At 54.0% G+C, this 21,844-nt stretch overlaps 1 protein-coding gene across 1 annotated transcript in view; it reads right to left on the reverse strand.

Annotated features, from left to right (window-relative positions):
- The window catches only part of NOS1 (nitric oxide synthase 1), a gene marked incomplete at its 5' end in the record, with an annotated part of 86,199 nt that overhangs the window by 29,323 nt on the left and 35,032 nt on the right, over positions 1 to 21,844 (reverse strand). The window contains 10 exon segments of the mRNA NM_001082385.1: positions 432 to 548; positions 3,561 to 3,619; positions 4,960 to 5,064; positions 5,986 to 6,130; positions 8,668 to 8,753; positions 9,142 to 9,336; positions 11,351 to 11,452; positions 15,615 to 15,789; positions 16,690 to 16,829; positions 19,575 to 19,716. Coding sequence (NP_001075854.1) covers positions 432 to 548; positions 3,561 to 3,619; positions 4,960 to 5,064; positions 5,986 to 6,130; positions 8,668 to 8,753; positions 9,142 to 9,336; positions 11,351 to 11,452; positions 15,615 to 15,789; positions 16,690 to 16,829; positions 19,575 to 19,716 — 1,266 coding nt within the window.

Here is a 21,844-nt window from a genome sequence, read left to right on the forward strand (position 1 = left end):
TGTCACATTGGTATGTTGCAAACATCCCCAGGTGCTTTTGATGTGCATTCAGGATTGAGAACCACTGGGCCATGGCAGACTGTTTCTAGAAGCTTCTATCAATTGTAAAATGCATCTCTTAGGAAGGGTTGTTCACTGGGCAACGTCCAGAGATTAATATCCTTTGGCACAAATGATGGGTGAACCGTGGGTGTGGGGTTCTGGGGGAGTGTGTACAGAAAGAGAACTCGGGTATGGAAAATGGGGAGACGAGGTAGTGTGCTTTAGTGGGTTTGGGGTCAGCCACCTGGGGACAGCCAGGATGCAGCCAGTTTTACCAGGGATGGATGGGCACGTAAGGTCCCCACTGTGACGACGAAGACCCCATCTTGCAACCAGGCCCAGCCCCCCAAGAGCCTTAGCCTTCTTGGGCCCCCAAGACCCTTGCTCACCTCACATTGGCCAGGGGTCCAGCGCTCTCAAAGTGGTCTCTGACGTCGGGCCCATCGCCTGATGACTTGCGGGAGTCCGAGTAGGAGGAGACGCTGTTGAAGCGAACCTTGTAGCTCCTGCCAAGACAAAGGGGAGTCTGTGAGCTCTGGCTTGGAGCCCTCCCTTGATGTCAACACCGCTGATGGATCTTCAAGTCACTCGCTGTGATCCTGAGACCTTCTCTGGTATGTAGAGTCAAACCATTACACTCCTCTGGCTGTGCCTACAGTTCCACACCCATCACAGTGGGATCTGTGCATCTGAACTTGACCCTGCCTGTACAAGGTGTCTAGCCACGTTTGCCTTAGGACGTTTGAGACACAGATGGCTAAAATGGTTAAACCAGTAAGAAGGCTGGATTCAAACTGACCACCCCTAACTACCAACTGACCAGTCTTTCCTGTCTCCCAAATAATAATGTGCCCCAGAATCACCCGGGATCTTGTTAACATGGGGTGAGCCTGATAATCTTCATTTCTAACAAGCTCCTGGGAGATGCCAAAGCCACCTGTTCCTAGACCTAACTTTAGGTAGTGAAGACTAGACCCGTGCTGTGCAGTGTGGTAGCTGTTGGCTACGTGTGGCTGTTTGGCGAGAGGTGCATTTGATTAAGTGCAGTGAAAAACTTGGTTCCTCACTTGCACCAGCCACACTGTACTCGGCAGCCAAGTAGAGCCAGCATGGATAAGCAACGTCTTACATCACTGTAGAAAGCTCCACTAGGCAGTGTTGGGCTAGCCCCTTCAGCACTCCCCTCCCACAGCACGGTCCCTTAGGTATTTCAGGGGTTAGTCGCAGTTCACACATCGAGTAAACATGAAAAATGCTGAGCCCTGCCACAAAGAGATTACATTTTTATTACCTTACTCTGAAGGGCCAGAGAGCTGTCCCTGGGACTCAAACCTTGGCCTTGAGACCAAGAAGAAGGAAGCCAGGCCTCTCAGTTTTCCTCTCAAACTGGTAAATTTTGTATCAGACAAGTCAAGAATAAGACAAAGCAAAAACAGCAACCAAAAAAACCCTAAGACAGAGCAGATAAGCAAAGACCTCCAAAATGCTCCAAAATGCAGGCCCCCAAATTAAAACTCAAGACAACCCCCCCCCCCCACACACACAGTTGAGTGCAAAAGGAAAAGGAAAAAGGAAAAAACAACATTGTGCCTGTTGGCAGCAGGGTTTCCAAGCTGGACGTTCTTCAAAGTTTTTGCTCCGGCATCAGGATAGTTCTAAATATATGGAAGTGTATTTGCTGCCCCAAAATAGTCTCACATTGAGTCACTTCTCCAAATAAGTGACGCAACGTATCAGGGGGCGGCTGCGCGTTCGTGTGGGAGGGACGGCTGATGGGTGTGGGGTAAAAATAACCACGTGCATTTGTATGAGCCTGGGGGTTTTTCCAAATGCCTTCCTCTTTGTTCTTATCTCTGGATCCTTGCAACAGCCCAGTCCCCAGTGGTGGGCAAGGCACAGAAATGTTCTCCCCACCTGGCAGATGAGAAAGACTGAGGCCCACGGAGGTCAAGCAATTTGATCAAGGCTGCTTAGCGGGTTAGTGGTGCTGCCTGGGTTAGAACGCTGGTCCTCCTTGAGGTCTGGGTGTGGTCTAGGGTGCTCAGGCACTGGGCATGCGTGCACACACGTGCATACATGTGCACACATGGAGGCGCGTGCATCCACACTGATACACACATGCCCACTCGCACACTCTACCTGCGCTGGCTGTCACGGGCTGCAGCCAGACCGTGGACTTCAGTGTCACCGTGGGGGAGGGAAGGCCCTTTACGGGGAAAGAAACGCAAGGGTTCCGGGTACCTAGAGGGGAGAGTGGATGGTACCCTATCTCTCCCTGGAGGAGGGGGGCGGGGGCCTCCTGGGAGGCCACCCAGGACAGGGCGGGGAGAGTGAGGACTCAGGTGTTAGAGTTGGCTTCCGGGACTTTCTGTCTCCTGGGCGGCAGATGTGTGTGCGTCTGGCAACACGCGCTCAGTACAGAGAACGCCGGGAGTGAAGTTCTGCACAGCTCAGTCAGCTGCGGCGTTCGGAGCCCTCCATAAGGCACCAGATCTGCCCTGTGCTGCAGGGGACACGGCGCTGGCATCACTGCAGGGAGGCTGTGTGAGCATGCACCGGTCGTTCTGACCTCATGGCGAGGGCAAGGGCGTTTCAAGGGTAACCCTGATTATAGACATTTTCAGCCTTAGGAACCCAGCACTGTGCCTGACACAATTCCACCCAGAACATGTTCTGACCGAGGGTCCGCGAGGGTCCGCCCTCTGAGACACCTGCCCCATCTTTCCAATGCCCCCTCCACAGGAGCTGCAAGTCCCCAGGAGCATCAGACAGGCAGCGTCTAGGGACACAGCTGCTTGCACGGACTTTGGAGTGGGGGTGGGAGGGAGAAAGAGAACCGATATTTACATGGCGCTTTTTTTTTTTTTTTTTTTTTTACCAGGCAGAGTGGACAGTGAGAGAGAGAGACAGAGAGAAAGGTCTTCCTTTGCCGTTGGTTCACCCTCCAATGGCCGCCGCGGCCAGCGCGCTGCGGCCGGCGCACCGCGCTGATCCGATGGCAGGAGCCAGGAGCCAGGAGCCAGGTGCTTTTCCTGGTCTCCCATGGGGTGCAGGGCCCAAGCACCTGGGCCATCCTCCACTGCACTCCCTGGCCACAGCAGAGAGCTGGCCTGGAAGAGGGGCAGCCGGGTCAGAATCCGGCGCCCCGACCGGGACTAGAACCCAGTGTGCCGGCGCTGCTAGGCGGAGGATTAGCCTAGTGAGCCGCGGCGCCGGCCACGGCGCTCTTAATGTTTCCCAGGACTTCTCCTTCCAGATTTTTGCTTGGCCGTTACCCACCAGAAAGCGAAGGCAGGGATTCTAATCTCTAACTTGACAGAAAAAGGAGTCTAGGTGCAAGGCTGTGACGTGAACCAAGGCATCAGCCCTGGCGGCGCCCAGACACCCATTAGCTGAAATCAGTCACATGTGGACTTGAGGCCCCACCCACCACTTGGAACTCCAAGGAGACCTCCGAGTGAGCCCACTCTCGGCGGCCCCCCGGGGTGTCATGGGACCCTGGAGGGGCCACGACTTACTTCCGCTCCTCCTGCAGAGAGTTGGGGTGCCTCATTTCCATCAAGGCGCAGCCGAATTTCTGGAAGCCGAAACAGATGGGCACAATGTGAAGCCTGCATTGGTGAATGTGGAACAGGGTCGGGCATTGAGGGGCTGGGGTCGTGGGTGGTAAAAGGAGCTGATGGCTGGCAGGAGTGGGGGGTGATGCCAGGGACGCTCAGGGGCTTGGGCTAGACCACAGAGCTCGGGCTGCAGGTGCAGCGAAGGGTCAGCTGACTGAAGGAATGCAGGTGTGGCTCCTCCACCCAAACGCATAACTGCCCTGGACGGCCTTCCTTCCACAAAAGTAGCGTCCCAGTGGGCATTTGGTATGGTGGTCAGGATGCTGGTGGAGAAACCTGTACCCCAGATCAGAAAGCTTGGCTTTGAGTCCTGGCTTGGCTCCTGACTCCATCTTCCTGCTCCAGCGATGGCTCAAGTGTCTGGGTCTCTGCTGCCCACGTGGGAGACTCTTGATCGAGTTCCTGGCTTTAGCTCAGCTCAGCCCTAGCTGTTGTGGGTGTCTGGGGAGTGAGCCAGTGAATGGGTGTTCTCTGTCTCTCTGCTTCTCTCTCTCTCTTTTTAAAGATTTATTTATTTACTTGAAAGTCGGAGTTACACAGAGAGAAGAGAGGGAGAGAGGGGGAGAGGGAGAGAGGAAGAGGGGGAGAGAGAGAGGGAGAGAGGGTGAGAGGGAGAGAGGGAGAGAGGGAGAGAGGGAGAGAGGGAGAGAGGGAGGGGGAGAGAGAGAGAGAGAGAGGGAGAGGTCTTCCATTCGCTGGTTCACTCCCCAATTGGCTGCAATAGCCAGAACTGGGCCAATCTGAAGCCAGGAGCCAGGAGCTTCCTCTGGGTCTCTCACGTGGGTACAGGGGCCCAAGGACTTGGGCCACCTCCCACTGCTTTCCCAGGTCATAGAAGAGAGCTGGATCAGAAGAGGAGCAGCTGGGACACGAACTGGTGCCCAAATGGGAATGCCGACACTGCACGCGGAGGCTTTACCCGCTATGCCTCAGCGCTGGCCCCCTGCTTCTTTCTTTCTCAAAACAAACAAAAATGTATTAAAGAAATACTGTCTTGACTTCTGTCACGTGGAGCTGGGGACACGCAGCTCCTGGTTGGGGGACCTGTTCCAAACATGGAGTACACTTAGGTGACAATATTCTCATCAGGGTCGGACTAACCAGCAGATGCTAGCAGACTGAGGACTTGGGAATGTCCGATCTGTGCCTAAGTTGGACCCAAACCGAAGTCACTGGCTTTGAGACTCGAGGAGGGGTTTGTCACCCAACAGCAGGTGCAGAGGAAGGGCCTCAGCTGCACCCCTCTTTCTCCCTGCTGATGGAGCCACATGCTAGGATGGGTGGAAGCTCCCCTCACCTCTCCGTTCTCAGGGGGGTCTCCATTGCCAAAGGTGCTGGTCACCACCAGGACCAGAGTTTCGTGTTCCAGGTGCACAATGTCGTATTCTTCCATGGACATCACCTGGGTGGGTGAGGGCACAGATGTGGAGGAGGGGAGAGAGAGGAAGATGAGGAGGAGGAGGGAGAGGAGGTAGAAGAAAGTGAGTGGGGCAGAAGAGAGAGAAAGGGACAGGTGAGTCATGTCAAGGCATCTCCCTTGGGAGCAGCACCCTCAGTTCTCGGCTGTCGCTGTTCCAATGGGCTCAAGCGAACACTTGTATTTGATAGCAGGAGGCCTTACCAGGGTCACTGTGGCCTGAAGGAGTACACACTGTCGGGCGCAGTGGTCCAAGGCTTGGCCGTTTGTTGGCAGATCTTGGCTGAGGCCCCGGGGCTCTTTGGAACCCCCTGATCTTGGCTCATTCCTGAGCTCATTTAGGCTAGGAATGACCAGCCTGGACCTAGCTGGATCCCCACCCTCAGCAGTATGGAGGACCCGAGACACCTGCTTTAGGGAGAGATTGTTGCCCTGTGTCTTAGCACCCTTGAGCGACATTTCTCCAAGCGGAAAGGGTCTAGGGCAGCCCAGTCTCCCGAAATGCTCCATGAAAGTAAGTGATCCAGGGTCATTCATGTCTGGGAAACACACTCTGTTCTTTTTGCCTTTGGAGATTACAATCCTTGCTTGTGTCTAAAAGCTCCGAGAAGTCCTACAGCAGCTAGGAAACCCACTGAGATGCACGTAACGTGCAGCTTCCCAAATGGACCTTACAATGGTTTCTCACAAAGCTGCAGTATTTTGCTCTAGAGACTGGAATTTCATTTTGGGGACGCATGCAGGGTTCACGGGCGGGGGCATCACAGTCCCCTGAGAGCTAGGCAAATATTGCATGTGTGCTAATGGGCATCTTTAGGTGTGCTGTCATTCAATGTCAAGGCCAAATTCTTCCCTGTTGACTTCCCTCTCTCCTCTTCTCTTATGCCCCGCCCCCTTTCTACCCACCTTGGCATCAAAGGCATGCTTGAAGATCTCACACAGGGTTTTGGCATAGGCTTGCGATTTGCCCGTCTCTGTGGCATAGAGGATTGTTGCTTTGACCCTCTTGGCCATTGCCTGCCCCATCAGCTTGGCTGAGAACTTCACGGCTCTGGGGGGATAAGATAAGAGAGGAAAAGATGGGAATCGGACAAGGTCAAGAAGATGCCAGGTTGGAATCTTTGGGCAAGAGCCACAACCCACGAAACAGCATGGGGGCTGTGTGTGTGTGGGGGGGGCATGCGTTACAATGGTTCGTTAGGAGCAGGTGTTTAGCTTAGTGCTAAAGATGCTGGTTAAGTAAGACACTTGTGTCTCATGTTGGAGGGCCAGGGTTCAAGTCCTATGTAGTGTTCCTAGTTCCAGCTTCCTGCAAATGCACACCCTGAGAGGAGCAGTGACAGCTCAAGTACTTGGGTCCCCGTCACATGTGTGGGAGACCTGGATTGAGTTCTCTGCTCCCAGCTTCCGCCTGACCCAGCCCTGGCCACTGAATGCCTTTGGGGGGAGTAAACAGGGGATGGGTGTGATCTCTCTGTCCCTCTGCCTCTCAAACGTTAGATAAATACATAAAATTAACACAGTGTGTTGGTTAGTTGCATCAGTCTGTACTTTGATGGGTTTATCTTGGTCTCAAGCCCCTTGGCATGCCAACGATTGCCTTGAAATTTGCTCCCACGCCCATTCCCTTGTTCACTCACTCATCAGTACTTGTCCAGGTCTAACTCTGTTCCCAGCACTGTTAGAGTAGCTGAGAAACACAGATGACTTTTCTTGGATGAGCAGCTGTCAGGTAGCTTACATTCTAGTGTGTGTGTGTGAGTGATAGGTAGACAGAAACGAATTCCCAATAAGTCAACAGATACTGAATTAGAGGGGATATGAGGAAGTTTAGAGACCCACAAGGGTAGGGCAGGCCTGCTCTTTTGGGCACTGCACATCCAGGGTCTTGTGCAGAGCCCGGCTCCTGTTGGCACTGAATAAATATCTACCAAGAGAAGCAATGGGTTTCCAAGATGCTCGCCCTGAAGCCCTGGGCCAGGGGCTGAATGTCAAGCCAAGCCTCTGTCCAGCTAACCAGAGAAGCCCACAGCAGGGCTCCTTCCTCTGCCTCTCGTGGGCTGGGGACAAGGAGATGGCCTTGGACAGAGGCCAGAGGCTGGGGAATCCTGGGTTCAGCTTGTGAGCGAGCGCCCCTCCTCTCTCTAGGAATCTAAGTGAAGACAAATCACTCCGTCTGCCCGACCTGGGGTTGACTGCCGGGAGAGTCACCATTTTACAAGCCACCCACGCTGCAGGAAGACACTAAGCTAAGGGGGAGAAACCCAAAGGAATCAAAGGTGCCTGGAGGATTCCCTTGAAATGATCCGAGCATGAAAAGGCATCTATAATTAACTCCCATTGTCTCTACCCGAACTCAGTGCAGTGGATGCTTTCGATGTCTTTTTCTTTCTTCTCCCAGGGACTGAACAGAGGCAAAGATTCCCTCCCAGAGAGTACGCCAACTCTTACTGCTGGAGAAGGCATGGCTGCTGCTGTGTGTTGGCTTGGCTGGCGGGGGGTGGGGGAGGGGAGATTCTGGCAGAGGGGATGCGAGTCCTGGAGGGAGGGAGAGAGGTCCCATGACCCCTTTCATGGAGCCAGGACCTAGGTGTGAGCCCCTGGCAGGCCCACCAGTGTCTTGTCTCAAGGCCTCTGTTGTAGATGTCAAACAGAGAGAGTTCTAGACTCAAGGGGGTGCTGAAGAGAGGTGCTCAGGCCATACCGAGGTCTGTGCCACAAAGCCAGCTGCAGAGGTCTCTGCTCTGGGCACAGGGGGTTCTCTCTGGGCAGAAGGCTGACAGCCCCATTAAACAGCCTCAGCTGGGCCCATGCCGCTGAGCAGCTGGCCAAGTATTCTTCAGGACGATCTCTCCTGGGCAGCCTTGGGCCATAACCCTACTTCCTCTCCTCTTTGCTCACTGATGACTTATCCATCTCATTCTTCAGCTCAGCTGTCTCTTCAACTGCCCCGAAGGACCTCCATCGAGTCCACATCTATCTCATGGCACCATGAGCCAGCCCCTGATGCACCTGCCACGGCTGTAATGTTGACTGTCCTTGTGTAATTCTTTGGCACACCAATAGCTTCGAGCTTCCTGAGGGCAGGGGCCCTATTTCTCAGGCTTGCTATGACATTTGTAGAGCTCAGCGCAGTGCCTGGCAGACAGAAGGCACTTGGTAGTCATTTGTCAGCAGAATGAATGAAGAATGGGGTGTGTGAAATTGGGACTGGAGCCAACATCATAGCTTCCCCGGCTCTGGGTTCAAGACTCCCTGTTGGCAGCTCAGAAACCACCATGGTACGAATATTTACACCATGGAAACTGGCCAATGCTACAAGCCAGGGCATTAGCACCGCCATTTTTATTGTCAGCAGAGTGAGTTCACGCTGCCTCCAGGACCTGTGGCATTTCTGGCACTAGGCACCGAAGCGAGGCTGAGAAGAAGACGCGGTGGCAACATTCACCTCCCAGACCCAGAGGCCATGAAGGTACAGGGCGTTGGAGGAAACGGAGCCATCGCTCACCCGAGAAGCCAGCAGTCCCTTTGCCGGGCTCTCGAGCTTGTGGGCACCCCACCCACCCATCCCCCTTGCCATGGACTCACTCTGCCAGTTTCTTGAAGCCGATGGCACGCCGCTTCGTGGGGGTCCCATTGGTGCCTTTCCAGACGTGGGTGTTCCAAGGATCAGGCTGGGAAGAGAAAGAGCACTGTGGTCAGCTCAGGGAAGGAATGTGGTCAGCGCAGGGAGGGAATGGCTCCTCCGGCTGCAGCTCAGGACGGCCCAAACCTCAGCCTCCACGGGACGGATTCGGCCAGGGGCAACCACAGCACAGGTGCCTTGCACCTGCTTCTGTGCCCCCCTCCCACGCAGCCTCCAGTGCCTCTCCTATTCCCTACTCGTGGCCCCCGACTATTCATTTCACGGGCACTGGTCTTGCGGCTACACCTGTGCTGTCCAATACGGCAGCCACTTGTCATGGGAGGCTCACGGGCCCGTATGGAAACGCCCTCTAAAGTGTAACACCCACACCGGAAGCAGAAGGCACAGCGTGCAGAGGGGGCCGGAGGGGGCCGGACCTGGTATTCGAAGCAGGGGGTGAGCCGGTAGTTGAGCATCTCCTGGTGGAAGACGGGAGTGATACTGCCCGACATGGGGGGCACGATCCACACCCAGTCGGCGGGGCAGCCCCCCCGACAGCGGTACTCATTCTCCATGTGCTTAATGAAGGACTCAGTGGCAGAGTGGTGGTCCACGATGGTCACCTTGTCGCTCTGGAGGAGGAGAAGGGACGAGGGGTCAGGGAGGAAGAGCCCCTGCCCACAGAGCAGCCTTCCCCATGGAGGGGCCCCAAGACGGTCTTTGGAAGCGAAGTGAAGCTTTGATTCTCTCCCGGGACAGCATCTCTGTTTGGTGCTTTATCGCCTTTCCTGCCAATTCTTCTCCTCCCTCTCCCCATCCCCTCCCCTTCCCCTTCTTCCTCCCCTTCCTCCTCTTCTGAATAACTCTGCTTTGTTTTCCTTTTTTGTTTATTTAACATTATAATCACCTTCTCTTTATGCCAGTCAATACTGGCTCTCCCCTTATGGTGCTGATATAAAATCCTCTTAAAACACACATTTTAGATGGTCAAGGTGAGCTAAAACAAGCAGAGCAGGCATCTAGCCTTGTGGTTGACACACCCGCATCCTGCACGGGAGGGCCTGGGTTTGAATCCCGGCTCTGACACCTGACTCAGCTTCCTGCTAATTGCAGACTCTGCGAGACCGGCGTGATGGCTCAAGTCATTGGGTCCCCGACACTGCTAAGAGACCTGGATTGTGGATCTGGCTTCTAGCTCCAGACCTGGCTGAAAATGAGCCAGTGTAGGCATTTGGGGAATAAACTAGCTGATGGGAACTCTGTCTCCCTCTCTCTGTCTCCCAGGTCTATGAAAATCTTGAAAAAAAAAAAAATACAGTAAATACAGCGAAGCGTGTCCAGGGCGTGCTGTGGTTGGCAGATGTGGATCTGCACATTGTCTTAGCAACGTCTTCCCTCTCTACCCACAAACCTTTGCCTTGTTCTTGCACTTTTTTTAAAAAAATTAATTTGAAAGGCAGAGTAACAGAGAGAGAGGGAGAAGGAGACCCACCCAGATCCTCCCTCTGCTGGTTCACTCTCCAAATGGCTGTAACAGCCAGGTCTAGGCCAGGCCGAAGCCAGGAGCCAGGAGCCCCATCCAGGTCCCCCACCTGTGTGGCAGGGACCCAAGCCCTTGGGCCGCTCAGCCCTCTGTGTCACAGCACCGATCCCGCTGCACTTTCCCTTTGTAATCACTTGTCTGGCTTCACCGTAGTCCTCAAGCCACGCCCAAGCACATCCATGAGCCTGGAAACTCCATTGCCTCTGTGCCGGTAGCTGAGAGAAGAGGGAGGCACCCCATCCCCCACTCGGCTCTTCCCTGTGACGTCCTCAGGGCAGTCATGCTCCCTGCACCGGGCATGGGGACCCACGGGCTATCCACAGTCTCACTTAACCCGCGTGTGCCTTTCCTGGGCACCTGTGGTGTCCAGCTGCCCAGGCAGGAGGCCCGCAGGGGACAGAGCTGGGTTGTAGTCTAGAGAGTGGCCTCCATCTCTAGGTCCAGGAGAATCCTGATTTATGCCAGCATAATTGTTCTTTCTTTCATCTATAGTAAAATCTTCATTTTATTTGGAAGAGGGAGAGGCAGAGAAAAGGAAACAGATCATCCATTCACTGCTGGACCTCCAAATGGCTGCAACGGCTGCAGCCAGGAGCCAGGAACTTCCTCAGGGTTTCCCACGTGGGTGGCAGGGACCCCAGTGCTGGAGTCGTCACCTGCTGCCTCCCAGGGTGTGCATTCACAGGAAGCTGGGATTGGGAGCAGAGCCAGGTCGGGGACCCAGGAGCTCTGATCTGGGATATGGGTTCCCCAAACAGTGGTTCTAACCAGCCACACCCGGCATGGTGTTTAACAGCGCCCCCTTTCGCCCTCTGAAGGCAAGGCTTAGAAGATAACATTTCCAGCCTTCAACCACCAAGCAGCTGCCATCGGGGCCCTGCATGTTTCTGACAGTGACAGTGATTTTGTCACTGGTATGTGACTGGGTGCCTAGAACACAGGGGTGCCTGTCATCTCAATTCTGGAGGCCCTCAAGCAACAAGCCCCACCCCCACCACCTATTCCTGCCCCCATCAGGCAGTCCCTCCCACACAGGACTCAGGACGGGGAGCAGCCCCTGCTGTGGGCAGACGCCCCCAGAGGCGGTTCCTGGGAGCCCCGACCTGGAAGCTGTAGAGAACGGCGATGTTGATCTCCACCAGCGCTTGGTCCTTCCACAGGGAGGACGTCTTCCTCATGTCCAAGTTCATCTTCTTGGCCACTTCCTGAAAGGAGAGGGAAACACAGTGTGCTGGGGGGCCTCTGGATTGCGGGGCAAAGCGGGGCACGGTGGGCGTCATTCACCAGGTTCCTAACTAATCAACTCAGGTCACGGGTGGATTGACTTCCTCAAAATACTTTTAAAAATTGGCTTGAAAGGAAGGAAGGAAGGGAGGGAGGGAAAGTGGGAGGGAGGGAGAGAGAGAGAGAGAGACTTTTCCCATCTGCTGGTATATTTCCCAAATGCCCATAACAGCCACTGCTGGGCCAGGCTGAAGCCGGGAGCCCGGAATGTAATCTGAGTCTCCCGAGTGGGTGGAGCAAGAACTCCTGAACTTGAGCCCTCACTGCTACCTCCCAGCGTCTGCATTGGCAGGCAGACACAGCAGGACGTGAGGCTGGGGCTGGAACCCAGGCACCCTGATACGCAGTGTGGGTACCCGAAGTGACATCCCAACCAAACGGCCTCCCTGCAAAAGAGTTACTATTGTTTTTGTAAATTGAGACCCCACAGGCAGCAGGAAACTAGAGAGACTTGGCTGGCTTTTTAATTATTCAGCCTCCATTCAGAAGGAAGGGAGAGAGTTAACACTGGGATAAGTGGCAATCCCTGGGGACAGAAGACCGGGGAACTGGAGGGAGTGGATGACTCCAGCCAGAGTGGCCGGCTGCAGAGAGGGCGCACAGGGCGAGGCCTAAGTGATGAGAGGCAGTGGGGGCGGCGGCGGCTGTGGGCAGAGAGAAGAGCCAGTGCAAAGGCCCTGTGCTGGAACCAGGCTTGTGCCAGCCAAGAGACAACAAGAAGTGCCCTGTGCTCAGAGCGGGCGATTCAGGGGAGCTGGCGGGGGAAGCGGGCAACACGGGAGGGTGGAGGAGGCTGGGGGATTTTACTCCAGGCATCCCTGGAGCATTTTTGTTACCGAGGTTGTCTAGGTGTGACATCATCTGCTGTCAAAAGCTCCCCACCCATCCCACGCCACCCCTGGAGTGGGTCCTACTTGGAATGCAGACTAGGGGTGCCCCGAGCTTGGGGGGTGGGGACCCAGAGGACTCCATCTGACAGATGGGCAGACTGAAGTCCAGAGAGAGGTGCCTGGACTTGCCCGAGGCCCACGGAGCCAGTGGGCTTTGCAGCTGGAGCCCAGAGAGCTGCCTGGCAGCCAGGGCTCGGGAATCACTCCCCTACAAGCTGACACCTTTGGCCAAACACTTGGCCAAAACATCGCACGGCACTGATGATCCAGCGAACACAGATGCAGGCGCCGATGTCAGGACGGGGGAGGACCCTGTAGCAAATTCCTTAATTAAAGCCTTGCTTTTTTACTTTCTCCGTCAATTCTAGCCACTGATGGCAGCCCGGGTCTCATTACGGGCCCGGAACGTAGGTTGGGTAAGTGGCGTCCTTGTCCCAGCTGTCAACCTTTATACACACAGGCGGCTGAGAGAGCACGGCTGGGGTGGGAGAGGGAGTCTCCGTGAAGTCACCCGCTGACTGCTCTGTGCCACCGAACTCTGAGTTGCGATCAGAAAGCGGATTTCTTAATTCGCTCTCCAAGGCTGCCGGACCGGCTTCTGCGTGCGGTCTTTATTTGTGACACGTAGGCAGAAGCTGAGCAATCAGCCACTGCTTTACAGAAATCCACAGGAAACTTGAGTTCGCTTAGCAAAGAGGAAACTGTGTACAGCTCCTGACGCTGTTATTGTCATTTAGCTGCACGAGTTCAGTTAAAAGAATAGAAATTAATTGCAAGGGAAAAAAAACCAAAAAAACAAAAAAAACATGTGATTTTACAAATCCCAAAGCAGCTCCGGCCACAGCTATGCAAATAGGTGGAAATCTCTTCTCCTCTTCCTGCCAGAGCCCAGATTGCTGGTCACCCGGTGGAATCTTCCAGGACTTCTTGAAGAACGCTGATGTGCAGGCCCTACCCCAGGTCAGTGATGTCAGAATCTGGGGGAGGGGCTGGTGTTCTGGTGTAGTGGGTGGAGCCCATATAGGCACCAGTTTAAGAGCTGGCTGTTCCACTTCCAGTCAGTCTCTCTGCTCTGGCCTAGGAGAACAATAGCAGATGGCCCAAGTCCTTGGGCCCCTGCACCCACGTGGGAGACCTGGAAGAGGCTCCTGGCTCCTGGCTCCTGGCTCTGGATCAGCCAGGTCTGGCCATTGCAGCCATTTGGGGAGTGAACCAGAGGATGGAAGCTCGCTCTCTCGCTCGCTCTCTCTTTCTCTCTTTCTTTCCCTTTGCCTCTCTATAACTCTGCCTTTCAAAAAAATATATAAATCTTTAAAAAAAAAAAAAGAATCTGGGAGAGTAGGACCTGGGTACCCCAAACATCCCTGGGTAACTCCAAGGCACAGCAACACTGAGGATGTCGCCATCTGCTTTCTGGGGGAGACACCAGTAGTCCTGGCACTTGGCCGTGAGTTCTGAACTAGATTCCGCCTTATTTACCGTGTGAAGCAGGCCCAGCACTTAACTTCTGCTTCTTCTTCTTTTTTTTTAATTTATTTATTTGAAAGGCAGAGCTATGGAGCGAGAGGGAGAGACACAGAAAGAAAGAGATCTTCCATCTGTTGGTTCATGCCCCAAATGGCTACAACAGCCAGAGCTGGGCCAGGTTGAAGCCAGGAGCCAGGAGCTCCATCTGGGTCTCCCATGTGTGTGGCGGGGGCCCGAGCACTTGGGCCACCTTCCACTGCTTTTCCAGGCGCATTAGCAGGGAGCTGGATTGGGAGCTGAGTAGCTGGGACCCAAACTGGCGTGGCAGGCGGTGGCTTAACCTGCTACACCGCAATGCCAGCCCCTTCTCTGTCCAGGCCCTTAGATGCAAGGCCGACAGCAGCAGGCTGCGGGGTGTCTAGGCGAGCAGAGCAGTGCTGATGGACGTTCCATCTGGGACTGTTTAGTAGGTAAGGGTGACTCCGCCCTGGAGGGGATCAGACCCTCCCCCGGCCCCACCGGCCACCAAAGGAGAAAAGCCAAAAGGGCTCTCCTGTGTGACCTTGAATTTGCCACTTTCTCTCCCCAAAAGACTTCAGTTTCTTCATCTGTAAAGGGGCGGTTATGGTTCCTCGGGGTTACGGTAAGGGTTACGTGAGAACCCAGTGGCCCTCTGTACCCCAACTACTGCTACATGCAGTGACGTGAAAGAATCTCAGAGACATTATCATGAAAGAAGATGATCCGCCACCACCCCCAGAAAATGCACACTGCGGGGGCTGGAGCTGCGGTGCAGTGGGCTAAGCTGCCGCCTGTGATGTTGGCGACCCATGGCAGAGTGCTAGCTGCAGTCCTGGCTGCTCCACTCTGATCCTGATGCGTGGGGGAAGGCAGCAGATGTACTGGGTCCCTGCCCCCTGGGAGGGAGACCTGGATGGAGTTCCAGGCTCCTGGCTTTGGCCTGGCCTAGTCCCAGCTGTTGTAGCGCAGTAAACCAGCGCATGGAAGATTTCTCTCTCTGTGTCACTCTGCCTGTCAAGTAAATAAATAAGTCTTTAAAAAAAATGCACATTCGCATGATACCATCTACATCCACTTCTACAACTATGACTTCCCTACCTGTAGATTCAACCAACCACAGAACAAAAATATTAGCAAAAGTACTGCATCCCTGCTGAACACATCCCGACGACTTATCCTGTCCTTATTCTCCAACCAACACAGCGTAACAACTATTTACACAGCACTGGCACTGGGTTAGGCGTTGTAAGTCACCGTGAGATGATTCTGAGTTATGAGGGGACTTCAGAAAGTTTGTGGGAAAACAGAATTAAAACACAAGCTTATTGTGCTGCAAAAAACTGGAAACCATGTATAGTTTTTTTTATATATATATATACTGTACTATGTTGTTTTCATAAACTAGAGACTCCAGGCATGGGAGGATGTGTGCAGGTTCAATGCCAATTCCATGCCCTAAGGGACCTGAGCATTTGTGGACACTGGGAATGTCTGAGTTTGCATGCAAGGTGCAATGACCAGGGTGAGCACAGGTGTGTGCTGTGTGTCTTGCTACAGACATGGGTGTCTAAGGAGTTTCCAGAAGCTTCCCCAGGACTGTGGTTCTGTTCGAAGCCCTTCCAGTCCCTGAGCCCTGAAGCTCGTGACTACTGAGCCGTGCCCTCTGCTGTGTGCTTCCCCTGTGGGGACCGGGGAGGGGCCTTACCTCCAGGATGTTGTAGCGGGAGTTGTCGCAGTAGTCGCGGACGCCGATCTCCGTGCCCATGTACCAGCCGCTGAAGGGACAGGCGCTGAACTCCAGGCCACCAATCTCCAGGAGCATGTTGGACACAGCTGGGAGGCCGTACCACTTCAGTCCCAGGTCCTTGAACCACTCGAACCTGTGGAGTGCAACACAGCCCAGTGCACCATGGGGCAGGTGTCTCCTTGGCAGACACAGGGGCGGGACCTCCGCCGTCAGAGGACCCTGACTTGGGGACTGATGGGACTATGTCAGAAGCTGATTCCGGGGCCCTGTCTGCAGATCTCATTATGACTGAGTTTTTTAAGGAGTCCCTGAGTCAAGGGCCTCCCTCTGCATTTCCCTGCATTGCTGGTTATAGCCTGCGCAGTGCCTTCCCAGCTACAGATTCCTTTAGAACTTGACCCCACCCTGCCCCGAGGAGTTTTAAATGAACATCAATGGGTCTGAGTGATGGTGAAGGGGTTGAAGCCGCAGCCTGAAGTGCCCACCCAGGCTGCTCTACTTCTGATCCAGCTCTCTGCTATGGCCTGGAAAAGCAGTAGAAGATGGCCCAAGTCCTTGGGCCCCTGCACCCATGTAGGAGACCAGGAAGAAGCTCCTGGCTCCTGGCTTCGGATCAGCTCAGCTCTGGCTGTTGAGGCTACTTGGAGAGTGAACCAAAGGTGGAAGACCTCTCTCTCTCTGCCTCTCTGTAACTCTGCCTTTCAAACAAATAAATCTTTTTTAAAATATTGATGTCTACAGTGGACCATAGATGCTTCATGTTTGTAGCCCCGAGGGCTGGATCAGGGCAGGTTCTTAGTGGCTGCTCGGCAGTGGCGAGAGGGAGGGTCTGACTCAGCACATGGGGACCCCAGGCTGCTCCAGGGGTCTCAGTGATTCTCATGAGAGACCACTGGGCCCGAGCCACTGAGGACAGGAGCCGGAGCCCCCTTCAGCTCTGTCTGGGCTGGACAGAGAGCTGGGAGGTGTGGGGATGGACAGGCAGGGGCACTGGCACCCCCACCCCACTCACGCCTGTCGGCCCCTGTCTTACTTGGGGTGCCTGATGGGCACTTCCAGCACCAGTTCCGGCGGGATCTGGAAGAGCTCAGGGTCATTGCCGTTGGCTTGGAGCAGCAGCGGCAGGACATCGAAGCGGCTCCTCGGGGGCTTCCAGCCCTGCTGTATGCAGATCTGCAACACAGCCAAGGTCGCACCGTCGTGCCCAGGCCCTCAGAGTGCACGGCCACGTGGGCACAGCGGGGGCACGACAGCCAAACGAAAGCCCCCTGCGGTCACTCCTGGACCTCGCCGGGTAACAGCGCGAACCCCGGTGGGCTCCAGGGCAAGCGAGCGCTCCTGCTTTCTCAGGGCCCGGGAGCTCCCACGCGGCGGAATCTGGCTTCTGCGCATGTGCGGTCTGCGCACTCCCACAGCGCGGTGCAGGTCGCAGGATACCAAGAGTGTCCACGGCATTTCGCTGCGTGAAACGCATTCGCGAGAGCAGCTGCTCAACAGGGTGAAACGCAAGCTGCTTAAGCCATGACAGCTTTCTAGTGGCGACGGTCACAGAAAACCAGCAGGTGAAGCCAATTTTAATAATGGACTCACCTTAAATGATATATTTACAACTCAACAATATGCTTTATACTGATGCTAAATCATGAGTAATGTGTTAAAGTACTGCTATCAATATATTCTGATGGAATATAGGACATAAAATTAAATATGCAAATACTTATTATCCAATAAACATATCAAAAAGATAATTTGATACACTATTGATATCAACTAATTTTGATAGATTGATAAATTGTTAATATGAATATATTTAAGGTTAAGATTAAATCTATACTGCTTTACTAATCCAATAAATCCATTAATTTATTAATAAGTATGGTAAATGGTCATGTACCACTTAACAACATTTTGTTCAATGATAGACTGCATATACAATGGCAGTCCCATAAAATCATGTCACCTGTTGATAGCACAGCCATCTTAGCCTGGGTAAATGTACCGTACGACGCTTGCATGATGACATTATCACCTAATGACACATTTCTCAGAACATGTTCCGGTCATTAGGGGATGCATACACATCATCATTTCAACAGGTAATCAATATCACAGTTATCAATGAGAGTTTTCCCATGAGTGGGGGCTGGCATTGTGGTGTAGAGGGTAAAGCCACTGCCTGCAATGCTGGCACCCCATGTGAGCATTCGAGTCCCAGCTGCTCTACTTCCTGTCCAGCTCCCTGCAAATGCAACCCTGGGAAAGCAGGGGAAGATAGCCCAAGTGCTTGGGCCCCTGCACCCATGTGAGAGACCCAGAAGAAGCTCCTGGCTGGATGGGCACATTTGCAGCCGTTTGGGGAGTGAACCAGCAGATGGAAGATCTCTCTCTGTCTCTGTCTCTCCCAGTCTGTAACTTTGCCTTTCAAACAGATAAATCAGTCTGTAAGTGATCTGGTGTGTACATTTCATTTCTGACTCATCTCTGTTTGGACAAGCCACAGTGGAAGTTGCTCAAAGCCGTGAGCCGCCAGTGGCTGCCCCTTGGGTTGTGCTGGGTGAGAGGGTATCTGAAGGCGTAATTCTGCGGTCAGGTTTGGGGGTGGTTCTTGAGGCTGTACTGAGGGAACGCATCCTGTCTGCAGACAGAACGGGCAGAGAGGCTGCAGCGTTCATGACTTGGTATCCACGAGACAAGGTCGGCCAAGTACAGAGTTAGTGCTCAGCCAAGTGGAGCAGAGAATCTGGCTGAGGCTGGAACTGCACAGGTGCTGACTCCTGGTCGCCCTGGTTACAGCCCCCCTCCTCATGACAATGCTATTTTAATAAGAGAAGCCATAGGCAAATGAAGCCAGCAGCCACGAGGGGGTGGGGCAACTCTTAGCCCTGCCAGCTCTGTCTTGGAGGTGGGGTTCAAGGAAAGAACAAAGACACAATCCCCTGGGGCTGGGCTGGGTGACAAACAAGAGGTAGTGACAATCCAGACAGGCTACCGTGTCTTACCTGTACTGCCTGTCCACACGACCACCTGGGAGGAAGCTGGATGGTGGGGGGGGGGGGTGCTCACTTTTCCGGGGGTTTTTTGAATTGACTTGGGCCACCAGCAATGGTGGTGGTGCTGGTGCCATGCAGACTCAAAGAATGGTTGGGTGGCTGAATCATTGTAGAAATAAGGGAATGAATGAATGATACGGGCCTGATATAGTGCTCAACTCAGACAGGATGCCAGAATGCCAGACCTGGCTCCCACATATCAGCTCCTTTCCTTTTGGTGGAAGGCAAAAGATTAAGCTGCAGTTCTAGCTTTTCCTTTACTCACTTGGCCTCAATGAGACTCAGTCTATCTGTCTGTGAAATAGGACGATAGTTCCCAACAAAATGGTTGTGTGAGGTCACGAGAGGAAAATGACCAAATGCCCAGCTGTAAAGATTCCAGAAAGACAAGGGAGGGGACAACCAAATGGGACGGGGGTCTGGAGGAGGACAAATAGAATGCCACCAGCTGCTCTCGCTCGGATGGAAACACTAAACAGGAAGCGTGCTTGCATAGAGACCACTGGGGAGGGCAGGCGTTTGGTGCAATGGTTGTGACGCTACTTGGGGTACCCACATCCTATATCGGAGTGCCTGGGTTCAAGTCCTGGCGTTGCTTCCAATTCCAGCTTCCTGCTAAGGCACACCATGGGAGGTGGCAGGTGATGGCTCAAATGTTTGAGTCCCTGCCACCCATGGGGGAGACCCGGGAGTTCCCAGCCTTGCATCACTCCAGCTAGCGTGGGCATTTGGGGAGTCAACCAGCAGGTGAGAGGTCTCTGTCTGTCTCTGTCCCTCTGCCTTTCAAATAAATAAAAACCAATCAACTGAGATTCCAAAAGGCTTCTTGGGGCCCTGAGCGCCCAGGCGGGGGCATGCACACTCGTACCTCTGTGAACTGTACGTTGGCTGGGTCCCCCAGGGTGGAGCCATCGGGCTGCTTGTAGCCGGCGTAGCGGATGAGCTGAGAGTTCCAGACACGGAAGTCATGCTTGCCATCAGTCCTCTGGGGAAATATGGTGATGGCCGACCTGCGGGGGACAGGGGAGGACACACTCGTCAGGGCCGACCCTGCACACTGTGACGTGCTGGACACGGTGACGCCCAGGCCAACACCTGCTGGAGGCTGGGGGTGGCTTACTCCTGCGCAGGCTCCCCTGGGCCACTGGGACACCTGTTGGAGGGAAGGACCATGGCTTCTTCTTCCACTGCCTGCAGAGGCCCCGTGCCAGCTTGCTGTAAGCAAAAATGCTTCTGCAGCTGGAGATTTTAAAACAACATTGACTTGAGCCAGGCTTCCAGAAAGTTCTTTCACAGCAGCTCATCTCTAGGGACAATCGGACCCTGGCCCCTTTAAGGATGCATGGTCGATTTCTAGTTCCAGCCTTTCTTCCACCACCATCATCATCCTTCTCTCCGAGTCTGTCCACCCTCCACCCTTGTAAATCATATACAGCCTCAGGATGAGGAAGAAATCAACCTGCCCGCATACTCTCATTTATTTAGTGAGGACAAAACTGCAGGTCACCACCCATGGCCCTCGCCTGCCTACCTAGGCAACCTTGGAGCCTGAATTCTGTTGCTAAACTGTAGAAGCTGCAGATCTCAAGGCTCCCTTGTTAGAAGGCAGATGAGCAAGCATGAAAGAAGTGCAGGTGACACCCGAGCACCAAGTCGAGCCTTTCTCCATGGCATCAGCAGAATTCCAAGTTGAATCATTTGCTCACACGTGGTTCAGTGTTACAGCGTGACAGGAGTTCTGGCTGCCTGCACGCACCTGTCCCATCAGGGCACTGAATTCCACTGTCCTGGTTGCTTCTTGGGTCAACTCAGCGGGTCACGTGTCAGGGCTAACCGTTGGTCCCAGATCTGCTCCCAAGAGAGCTTTCCCCTAGAACGTTGCCCCTGCTGGTCCCACTGCCCGGCTCCCTCTCTCTGCTGTCAGAAGCCCAACTTCAAGGCCAAAGTCAAAGGCCCTGCTTACATGTAACACCCCCGGTCTTGCCAAGGTCACTGGGCCTTCCTTCTGAGAACATTTTTATGCAAGAGAATACAAGAGCATTTCAAGCTGCGGGTGTGTGTGTCTGGGGGGGGGTGTCACACCTAGGGTCACACCTAGGGGTAAGTTGAGAGTCACGTGTCTTATGAATCCCAGCCCCCAGATGTCTCAGTGCCGTCCAGGAGATACACACGGAGTGGGCCACCTGTTGCCGTGTCTCTGCAGGAGCGCCAGCTAAGGCACGTTCGTGTGGTACGCGTAGCTACAGCATGCTGAGAAAGGCCGAGTCGCACAGCAAGTGTAGGAAGGAGGTGCTTTCTCTCTCTCTGAGCGCGAGGGCCTCAGCAGAATCTCGCAGCAGGGCCGGTGGGATGCCCGGCCTTTACCTCCTCCTCTGCCCCTCTTCTTCGACCTTTTCCTCTCCGTTATGGTGTGAAAACGGCTTGTCCCCCCCCCCCCAAACTCCTCCAGGATGCTCGTGCCCCAAGCCGTATGCTAATAGCATTAAGGGAGAGGAAACGGAACCCGATTATGGCATTAGGGTAGGGTTCCCGTGATTAAATCCTTGTGACTTTACAAGCAGGAGAGACACACAGATCCCGACAGACACCCACGCTCTGTGTCCTGCCGTGCGGTGCTCCACGTCACCTGGCGACTCTGCCAGCTTCACCTCCAGACCTGCAAGCCAAAACCAACCTCTGTTCTTGATAAAAGAGCCTGCCTCGGGTATTTCATCATAGTATCAAGAACAACAAAATGGACTAACACCCCCTCTTCTGTATCAATTATTCTGATACATGGTCTCTATTCTTGGATGGCTTTCTCATTGTTTTCAGACAGGGAACTTAAACTTTAAAAATCCAGCTGCAAATTTTCTTTACAAGCTCTGCTTGCACAAATAATTTTAAAAAGTGGAGGTGCATTGCTGGGTCTGGGGCGACCCTCCCTCACCACCATCACAGCACCATTTGAAAACCACCAGACTGGCTCATAAACTCTTGGAGGGTCCACGCCTGGTTCCTCCATGAATGGTCAAGATGTGAAGAGGGAGGGTTCTTGGATATCCTCTGAGGGGCGAGGCTGCCTGGGAGAGAGACCTGCACGCTAATTTGCCATGTAGGTGCAGGCTCAGATTCTAAGCTCTCTTCCTACCAGTGGGC

This window comes from Oryctolagus cuniculus, chromosome 21 (genome assembly GCF_964237555.1).
Source record: "Oryctolagus cuniculus chromosome 21, mOryCun1.1, whole genome shotgun sequence".
NCBI classification, from domain to species: Eukaryota; Metazoa; Chordata; class Mammalia; order Lagomorpha; family Leporidae; genus Oryctolagus; species Oryctolagus cuniculus.